Here is a 10,685-nt window from a genome sequence, read left to right on the forward strand (position 1 = left end):
ATATGTATGTATATGTATATATATATATATATACACATATACATATACATATACATATACATACATATATATATACATATATATATATATATACATATATATATATATATATATACATATATACACAGTGGGGAGAACAAGTATTTGATGCACTGCCGATTTTGCAGATTTTTCCCACATACTAAGCACGTAGAGGTCTGTAATTTTTTATCATCAGTAAACTCTTCAACTGTGAAAGACGAAATCTAAAACAAAAATCCTGAAAGTCACATTGTATGATTTTAAAATAATTAATTTGCTTTTTATTGTATGAAATAAGTATTTGATCACCTACCAATCAGTAAGAATTCCGGCTCTCACACACCTGTAAGTTTTGTCTTTAAGAAGCCCTCCCATTCTCCACTCATTACCTGAATTAACTGCACCTGTTTGAACTCGTTTTCTGCATAAAAGACAGCTGTCCACACTCAATCAATTAGACTCCAACCTCTCCACAATCGGCAAGACCAGAGAGCTGTCTCAGGACATCAGGGACAAAATTGTAGACTTGCACAAGCTGGGATGGGCTGCAGGACAATAGGCAAGCAGCTTGGTGAGAAGGCAACAACTGTTGGTGCAATTATGAGAAAATGGAAGAAGTTCAAAATAACAGTCAATCTCCCTCGGTCTGGGGCTCCATACAAGATCTCACCTCGTGGAACCTCAATGATCATGAGAAAGGTGAGGGATCAGCCCAGAACGACACGGCAGGACCTGCTCAATGACCTGAAGAGATCTGGGACCACAGTATCAAAGAAAACCATAAGTAACACACTACGCCGTCATGGATTAAAATCCTGCAGCACACGCAAGGTCCTTCTGCTCAAGCCAGCGCATGTCCAGGCCCGTCTGAAGTTTGCTAATGACCATCTGGATGATCCAGAGGAGGAATGGGAGAAGGTCATGTGGTCTGATGTGACCAAAATAGAGATTTTTGGTTTAAACTCCACTCACCGTGTTTGGACGAAGAATGATGAGTACAACCCGAAGAACACCATCCCAACCGTGAAGCATGGAGGTGGAAACATCATTCTTTGGGGATGCTTTTCTGCAAAGAGGACAGGACGACTGCACCGTATTGAGGGGCGGATGGATGGGGCCATGTATCGCGAGATCTTGTACAACATCCTCCTTCGCTCAACAAGAGCATTGAAAATGGGGTGTGGCTGAGTCTTCCAGCATGACAACGACCCGAAACACACAACCAGGGCAACTAAGGAGTGGCTCCGTAAGAAGCATCTCAAGGTCCTGGAGGAGCCTCGCCAGTCTCCAGACCTGAACCCAATAGAAAATCTTTGGAGGGAGCTGAAAGTCTGTGTTGCCCAGCGACAGCCCCGAAACCTGAAGGATCTGGAGAAGATCTGTATGGAGGAGTGGGCCAAAATCCCTGCTGCAGTCTGTGCAAACCTGGTTAATAACTATAGGAAACGTCTGATCTCTGTAATTGCAAACAAAGGTTTCTGTACCAAATATTAAGTTCTGTTATTCTGATGTATCAATTACTTATTTCTTGCAATAAAATGCAAATTAATTATTTAAAAATCATACAATGTGATTTTCAGGATTTTTGTTTTAGATTCCGTCTTTCACAGTTGAAGTGTACCGATGATAAAAATTACAGACCTCAACGTGCTTTGTAAGTGGGAAAACCTGCAAAATCGGCAGTGTATCAAATACTTGTTCTCCCCACTGTGTGTGTGTGTGTGTGTGTGTGTGTGTGTGTGTGTGTGTGTGTGTGTGTGTGTGTGTGTGTGTGTGTGTGTGTGTGTGTGTGTGTGTGTGTGTGTGTGTGTGTGTGTTAAAATCACATACCGTATTTTCTGGTGAGAAACCGCCCTTTTCTCAGAAAAAAAGGTAAAAGTTTGACATGCGTATAATACACGGGAAAAGAAAAAATACTCGGTCTTATGAAAGGTCAATGCTAAATTTCAACTATTTTCTTCATGAACATTTTTTTAACAGTTGGAACGAAGTTCTGTTAAACTGAATTCCACCATTTAAATGTTTAAAATCGGTTCAAGTTGAGCTTGTACAGCGTTGTCTCACCATGTGCGGAAATTAAATAAAGGAACATTCGGAAATGTCATTCGGAGACATCCGGACACCCCCTGGAGTTTAGGTATGCGGTGTTTATGGAGCCTCGTGGCTCTGAAAATGCCATTAAACACAAAAGAAGAATTATTCACAATAGTTAGAGTCCAATAATGGAGTATCCACCTCAAATAAACTTGCACACAAACTTAGGTGCATCCGTCAACAGGCAGGGGGCAGTCACCTGACCCTCAATAATGGCCGACAACTTTCCAGCCGGCATCATTGGTCGTGCGCAGCAGAAGAGGTGGATAGACGAGGGACTGGTCCAGCACTGGGTGCACACGGTCTGAAGTAGTAGACCAGATGGCGGTCTCTCCCGACGAAGGAGTATGTTAGTCCGAGATACGTTCAGTTGTCACAAGACCGACGACACCAAAGCGCTGCTCCGTTGGACCAACACCGATCTCGACATCATCCCAGGTGGGATAACATCGCTCCTGCAGCCCCTCGATGTGTCCATCAACACGCCGTTCAAGGACGGGCTATCTCCCTGCTTATCTGACTGGATAATGAGTGGGGAGAAGACCTACCCCAAGAGTGGAATGATGAGAAAGGTCTTCCTTTCCAATGATCTGCAGCTGGATTATCAAGGTGTGAGAGGAGATACCGTCGGACATCATCGAGCGAGCATTTCTGACATGTTGCATCTCCAACAACATGGACAGCACAGAGGATCACATCTTTTGGGAGGAGGAGGCTGCAAATGATGGTAACAGCGACATGGACAGTGACGGGGACTTCCTCCACCCTGATCGGACAAGGAGTTACACTCCGTCTTCGATGAGGAAAGCATTGACAAGGATTTCCTTGCGTTTATCGAAAAAGCATCGTTAAACTCAAATAGCCCTTTTCAGGGGCACAAATCCACAAGAAATGTGTATGATACCGGAATGAATCCCTTTTATTCCATTTTCTCAGAACAACAAAAAAATCCTCTTTATCATATTTCAAAATAAAAAATGAAAATTAAATCTTGGTATCCTCTCCTCTCTCTCTCTTCAACTTCTTTAAAATGAGAACAAGACAGTGAGACAAGATTAAACGGACATGGGAGGGAGCATGTTGACACCTCCATCACTTTGTTCCATACAAAGCTCATGTACAAACGGATTTCGATCTCGATCAGAAAATAAAATGATTAATACATTCCTTTCCTTTGAGGGTGAAAAACATGGGTGCACCGAAGATACGGCCACGGTTTCTGCACAGGAAAATACAGTACATAAAATCACGATTCAATCACAACTGTTTGTATGATTCATGTGCGTGTACACGTGCCGCCACCGCCGGTCATCATCTCCATTTGCAAGTCTCTGTGACTCAACGGAGAGTTCCCTGGTCTCGAAGCACCCATGTTCACCCAGCAAGGAACCATGACTCATGGACCAAGCAGTCTCCTTTTCCTTGCTGCGTTTCCACCTCCACCTCCGAGGGTTCACCCGATCCCATAGAGGGACATCCCCATCCGCCCAGAGACACACAGTATGTCACTGCCACCACTCACCATATCCATCCGTGGTCCCACTGAAGCTCGGTCCCATCAGTCCATGGCAGAAGGGAGGTGCACCATGGGAGGGAGTTGCACCATGGGAGGGATGTGCATCATGGGAGGGAGTTGCACCATGGGAGGGATGTGCACCATGGGAGGGATGTGCACCATGGGAGGGATGTGCACCATGGGAGGGATGTGCATCATGGGAGGGATGTGCACCATGGGAGGGATGTGCACCATGGGAGGGATGTGCACCATGGGAGGGATGTGCACCATGGGAGGGATGTGCATCATGGGAGTGAGTTGCCAAAAGGGAGTCGACAAAGCGAACCAAGCCTCACAGCAAAACCGCATCCAATGCTGATATATTCAACGTGGTCCTTGACCCCACTGAGACTCAGTCCCACCTTAAACAGGATGGAGTCGATAATTCCCTCCAAGCTGCATGGCCAAAGCCGCATCCCAATCACATGTCGATCAGCACAACAATGTGCGCATGTGCACAGCCCTCGGCCTCATAAAAGCCACCATAGCTGCAGGCCTCGGCCGCAACACGTGCTCGGTCTTTTTCCCACAAAACCTGCTGCACTCATCACGGTCTCCGCTCCTATTGAAGATGTTATTCGGCACGGTCTTCGCTCCCATCAGTCCTCGATAAAGTCTTTGTCCGTTTTATGTTTTGGTTTCATCATCGCACACCCATCCTTTTAACCTTGTTTATGTTACACATGCAGGATCAATGTTTTATTTCCCATAACAATGCAACACACATGGAACATGCTTTTCTTCCTTTCCAAAATCATGCATTTTTTTCTTGAACTGACAAGCAATGTCTTTTATTTTTTGCAGTTTTCAATGTTTCCAGAAACATGAACAGAAAAACAAAGAAAAGAAAGAGCAGTCATTGCTCAAGGAGCTTCAACAAAAGGAAGTGCATGTGCAGTGTCATACAGATGTAGGTGTGGTGGCACAGAAAGTAGGACAGATGCAGGAATTAAAGGATGAGTCAATATATCACGAGAAAACACAAAGAATGCCTGAGATAAATCGACTGGAACAAGAACTCTGCAAGGGGGAAAACAATGTGCGTATTGAGGAACGAGAGGTTTCTCAAAGTGAAGAAGAAGAAGAGCAAAGAAAAACAAAGGAAGAACAGAGACAAAGGGAAGATTATTTAATCCATAAAGAGGAAGATGAGATGAGCGAAAGAAAAGAAGAGAAGGTGATAGATCAGGAACACAAAAAACCTTTTGAGGAATTTGTTGTGACCAAAGTGGAACAACATGAAAATGTTGCTGCAGAGAAGGAAGAAGAAAGTGTTGTTGTCGATGAGACAGAAGACATTGTCGCTGCAGAGGAGACAGAAGACAGTGTCACTCTGGAGGAGATAGAAGATATTGTCGCTCTGGAGGAGACAGAAGACGGTGTCGCTGTGGAGGAGACAGAAGACGGTGTCGCTCTGGAGGAGACAGAAAACAGTGTCGCTGTAGAGGAGACAGAAGACAGTGTCCCTCTGGAGGAGATAGAAGATATTGTCGCTCTGGAGGAGACAGTAAACATTGTCGCTGCAGAGGAGACAGAAGACAGTGTCACTCTGGCGGAGACAGAAGACTGTGTCGCTCTGGAGGAGAGAGAAGACGGTGTCGCTCTGGAGGAGACAGAAAACAGTGTCGCTGTGGAGGAAACAGAAGACAGTGTCACTCTGGAAGAGACAGAAAACAGTGTCGCTGTGGACGAGACAGAAGACAGTGTCCCTCTGGAGGAGATAGAAGATATTGTCGCTCTGGAGGAGACAGAAGACATTGTCGCTCTGGAGGAGACAGAAGACGGTGTCACTCTGGAGGAGACAGAAGACTGTGTCGCTCTGGAGGAGACAGAAGACGGTGTCTCTCTGGAGGAGACAGAAGACAGTGTCCCTCTGGAGGAGACAGAAGACAGTGTCGCTGTGGAGGAGACAGAAGACAGTGTCCCTCTGGAGGAGATAGAAGATATTGTCGCTCTGGAGGAGACAGAAGACATTGTCGCTCTGGAGGAGACAGAAGACGGTGTCGCTCTGGAGGAGACAGAAGACGGTGTCTCTCTGGAGGAGACAGAAGACAGTGTCCCTCTGGAGGAGACAGAAGACAGTGTCGCTGTGGAGGAGACAGAAGACAGTGTCACTGTGGAGAATACAGAAGACATTGTCGCTCTGGAGGAGACAGAAGACATTGTCGCTCTGGAGGAGACAGAAGACATTGTCGCTCTGGAGGAGACAGAAGACATTGTCGCTCTGGAGGAGACAGAAGGCAGTGTCGCTGTGGAGGAGACAGGAGACAGTGTCACTGTGGAGAATACAGAAGACAGTGTCACTGTGGAGGAGAGAGAAGAGAGTGTCCCTCTGGAGGAGACAGAAGACAGTGTCCCTCTGGAGGAGACAGAAGACAGTGTCCCTCTGGAGGAGACAGAAGACAGTGTCACTGTGGAGGAGACAGAAGACAGTGTCACTGTGGAGGAGACAGAAGACAGTGTCGCTCTGGAGGAGACAGAAGACAGTGTTGCTCTGGAGGAGACAGAAGACAGTGTTGCTCTGGAGGAGACAGAAGACAGTGTCACTGTAGAGGAGACCGAAGACAGTGTCGCTGTGGAGGCGACAGAAGACAGTGTCACTCTGGAGGCGACAGAAGACAGCGTCGCTCTGGAGGAAACAGAAGACGGTGTCACTCTGGAGGAGACAGAAGACGGTGTCGCTCTGGAGGAGACAGAAGACAGTGTCTCTCTGGAGGAGACAGAAGACAGTGTCCCTCTGGAGGAGACAGAAGACAGTGTCCCTCTGGAGGAGACAGAAGACAGTTTCCCTCTGGAGGAGACAGAAGACATTTTCGCTCTGGAGGAGACAGAAGACATTGTCGCTCTGGAGGAGACAGAAGACAGTGTCGCTCTGGAGGAGATAGAACACAGTGTCGCTCTGGAGGAGACAGAAGATATTGTCGCTCTGGAGGAGACAGAAGATATTGTCGCTCTGGAGGAGACAAAAGACAGTGTCGCTTTTGAGGAGAAAGAAGAAAGTGTCGCTGCAGAGGAAACAGAAGTATGTGTCGCTGTGGAGGAGACAGAAGACAGTGTCGCTCTGGAGGAGACAGAAGACAGTGTCGCTCTGGAGGAGACAGAAGACAGTGTCGCTCTGGAGGAGACAGAAGACAGTGTCGCTCTGGAGGAGACAGAAGACAGTGTCGCTCTGGAGGAGACAGAAGACAGTATCGCTCTGGAGGAGACAGAAGACAGTGTCCCTCTGGAGGAGACAGAAGTATGTGTCACTCTGGAAGAGACAGAAGACAGTGGCACTCTGGAGGAGACAGAAGTATGTGTCGCTGTGGAGGGGACAGAAGAAAGTGTTGCTGGTGGGGAGAAAGATGAAAGTGTTGTTGTGGAGAAAGAAGAAGGTCGTTCTGAACAGCTGCTGAAAAAAAAAGAAAAGCTCTTCCTCAAAAAACAAAGGAAGAAGCAAAGACAAGGAGCAAGCAAAATTTCTGGATTTGAAATGAAATCCCACAGTGTTGCCATGGTACAACAACAGCAACAGACACCTCACTGTGATGACAGGCTGCAAAAGCAGCAACAACAAAAACAGCACACTTTTGAGGGACAACAGCAGAAATGTAAGCCTCACTGTGATGACTGGCTGCAGCAGCAACACCAGCCACAGTACGCTGTTCGGGGGTTCCACCAGGAACATAATCCTCACCGTGATGACTGGCGGCATCAACATCCACAACAGAAACAGCACTTTGGTGAGACGTTCCAGCAGGAACAGAAGTCTCGCCGTGATGACTGGCGGCATCAACATCCACAACAGAAACAGCACTTTGATGAGACGTTCCACCAGGAACATAAGCCTCGCCGTGATGACTGGCGGCATCAACATCCACAACAGAAACAGCACTTTGGTAAGACGTTCCAGCAGGAACAGAAGTCTCGCCGTGATGACTGGCGGCATCATCATCAACAACAGGAAGAGCAGCAACATCAACAACAGAAAGAGCAGCAACATCAACAACAGGAAGAGCAGCAACATCGACAACAGAAAGAGCAGCAACATCAACAACAGAAAGAGCAGCAACATCAACAACAGAAAGAGCAGCAACATCAACAACAGAAAGAGCAGCAACATCAACAACAGAAAGAGCAGCAACATCAACAACAGAAAGAGCAGCAACATCAAAAACAGAAACAGCATTTTAAGTCGTTCCAGCAGGAACAGAGGCCTCACTGTGAGCACGGACTGCAACAGGAACAGCAGGAGCAGCAGCAGCAGCAGCAGCAGCAGCAGCAGCAGCAGCAGCAGCAGCAGCAGCAGCAGCAGCAGCAGCAGCAGCAGCATGACGGTGTTAAGGGTCCATATCATACGCAGGAAGTTCAACAGGTAAACACTCTTCAGTCCTTTGGAAAAGTTGGGGGTGAACATTCTGGGTACAAACAGAGCCAACCCCAAGATGGAGACGTCAAGTTGAAAGGCATTTTGGCACTTCATCTTCTGTTGACATTGCTGTTAATGTTTAATTCAATTAAAAATATCCTTAGTTGTGGAGATAATTGTAATTATGACTTTGGAGGGAAAGGTAACTCATTGCATGGTCTTTGCCATGGAGGATAAAAAAAAGAACTCTTAACTCCCTTCGATTGGATTATATCACCAAATTCAACTTTTCATCGATTACTTGTTCTATTACTGCATTTCCTTCTGTACTCTTTCCTGAACGATTTCTCATTTAATCTTTCATTTTTCTATTTTTCAAAGCTCCCTCGGAAGCGGTGCGGATTCCCTCCTCCACCACCTCACATTAAGCGGTATCGTTCAGAACGTAAGTTTCCAAGATTCTTGCCTGACATGACAAATTATTCCTAACTTTGTTTGAACTCCACGTTCTTCACCTGCATCGTGTGCCTTTTTTCTGTGCGTCACAAGTGTTGAGACCAGATGAATATTTTGCTGCACTCTGACCCAGACAAGCACCAAATAAATATTCCAATTGGTGGAAGTCTGGCATGACTAAAAGTATCCACACAAGTCATTGTGTACATCTGGATGATCATTAAAAGAAGTTGTTTGAAAAACCGATTTTTACAATCCCACTTTCTCTCAGCTTGGGGTGACTCGAGCTGCCTTCCAAGAAGCATTTCATCATGGTTCAGGGAGAGGGAGGAGCAGTGAGAGATATCGATACAGACATGCATAGATGGATCTCCATTCCAGGATTGTGGTGAAAAGCATGATAATGATTGAGATTATGATGACAGTGCTATTGAGTGATTTTAACTTCCTTTTGTTGATGTGTGTGCACAGAGGAAGAAGTCATATTTATGGCCGCTGGAGCAGAGGATGAGATGTTTGGTAGTGAATCCATCATCACTCCCAAGTGCTCCAGGAATGCAAGACGAAGACAGAGACTCTTGCAGATGGCTGATCCAAGTTGTTTTGACTAAAAACGAGTATCCAGAACGACAGGTAACGTTTACACTCGAAGGACTTTATTTAATAATTGACATTTTTTGAGTCCAAGTTTTTAAATTTGTCACTTCCTTGTTTAAAATAGCATGACAAGAACTTAGTAATACTCAGTGAAGAGACTTTAACAATTCAATTGAATACATCAGGCAGGTGAGGTCTCTCACCGATCTGTACAATCAATGCCAATCATGTCTGTTACCTATGAAGGGATCTGAAGCCATTGACTCTCTGTGTTTGTGGCAACCATCATGCATGACTTTGTGACTGCACAAACACATTTACACTCCAACGATATTTTTCACTTTTTCCTCCTTCTCTTTAGCTCCTGCCATCATCTGGATAAACTTCGAATATTCATCCAAAAATATCTGACCTTCGCTCTGACCACAATCTTCTCCACCTCATCAACTCAGATTTCTTCAATCAAAAATCCCATTCATTTTTTTTTACAACAAACCTTAATCGCTCCTTTTACCTCTCATACGAGCCTCGACAAGGTATACACAAAAAAAAAAACATGTTTCACTTCTACCAGCTTCCCAAACTCACCTGCAGATTCCATCAGAAGGACTTCAATTAAGTTATACTTCAAATACTGCACAAAATGAGCTTTACTGTAACACTCATGTAAATTATTGTGCCTGAAGGCAGCAGAAACTCCCCAACATCAAGAGGCAAGACGAGAAGCAAATACAGCAGCAAAGACTGCAATCTGCCACCCCCCCATACTTGTGATCTCATTCATTGTGCTGTATTTCCATCAGTTGTCCATACAATCTGGTTCAGGAGGACACAGTTCATGCCTATGAAACCTTTGTCGCTCCTGTGTGAAGCGGGGCCATCGCCGTAAAATACAAAACACACAGGAAATGGCGCTCTGTGTTGAGGCGCGGCGGTGATGGTCATGTTTAACCCTCGACCAGTCAAAGATCCCCGGGGGGTTATATTTCACAGCAACGTCAACTTTGGTATTCTTTGCTCTTGTCTTATCAAAGCGTCCAGTCTTATTTGCTCTCTTCCACCTGTGTCTGTGTCTGTCTGTCTGTCTGTCTGTCTGTCTGTCTGTCTGTCTGTCTGTCTGTCTGTCTGTCTCTCTCTCTCTCTCTCTCTCTCTCTCTCTCTCTCTCTCTCTCTCTCTCTCTCTCTCTCTCTCTCTCTCTCTCTCTCTCTCTCTCTCTCCCCATTCTCTTGCCCCCCTCCTTTGGTACACACCTGAAAGCGAAGCGATGGGTGGTGTTTGCTTGTCCTTTTGTAAAACGGCGATGTAATCTAAAAATAGAGAAATGTCGGTCACAATACAATGGCAAACACAATTCAACATTCCAATTAGAATGGGATTTATACAGAACGGCATAAAACAGTCTCCTAAGGGAGAATGCTATCCACTTGGTGGGAATAATGAGGTATCAGCAAATAAAATAATTTCATATTAATAAAATCAACAACCGTTTTGCCAAAGTATATACGAGTAGATTATCCGTCCCATGGACGGGTGGCATAGGTGGTGGTGGTGGTCTCTTCTGTGGGAGGCACATGATAGCACTGGACCAATCACGTTTGTTGATGTACCTCGGA

The 10,685-nt window shown here is 45.7% G+C and overlaps 1 protein-coding gene across 1 annotated transcript in view; it reads left to right on the forward strand.

Moving 5' to 3' along the window:
- The window catches only part of LOC147029413 (uncharacterized), a 12,624-nt gene extending 3,433 nt beyond the window's left edge, over nucleotides 1–9,191 (forward strand). The window contains exons 3-5 of the mRNA XM_085872452.1: nucleotides 4,475–8,024; nucleotides 8,400–8,463; nucleotides 8,946–9,191. Coding sequence (XP_085728578.1) covers nucleotides 4,475–8,024; nucleotides 8,400–8,463; nucleotides 8,946–9,085 — 3,754 coding nt within the window. The 3' untranslated portion in view covers nucleotides 9,086–9,191. The remainder of the gene's footprint in view (nucleotides 1–4,474; nucleotides 8,025–8,399; nucleotides 8,464–8,945) is intronic.
- The last annotated feature ends 1,494 nt before the right edge of the window (nucleotides 9,192–10,685 follow it).

The sequence above is a fragment of the Eptatretus burgeri genome, chromosome 3 (assembly GCF_056783735.1).
Source record: "Eptatretus burgeri isolate ZD-2024b chromosome 3, Ebu_testis_v1, whole genome shotgun sequence".
In the NCBI taxonomy this organism is placed as follows: Eukaryota; Metazoa; Chordata; class Myxini; order Myxiniformes; family Myxinidae; genus Eptatretus; species Eptatretus burgeri.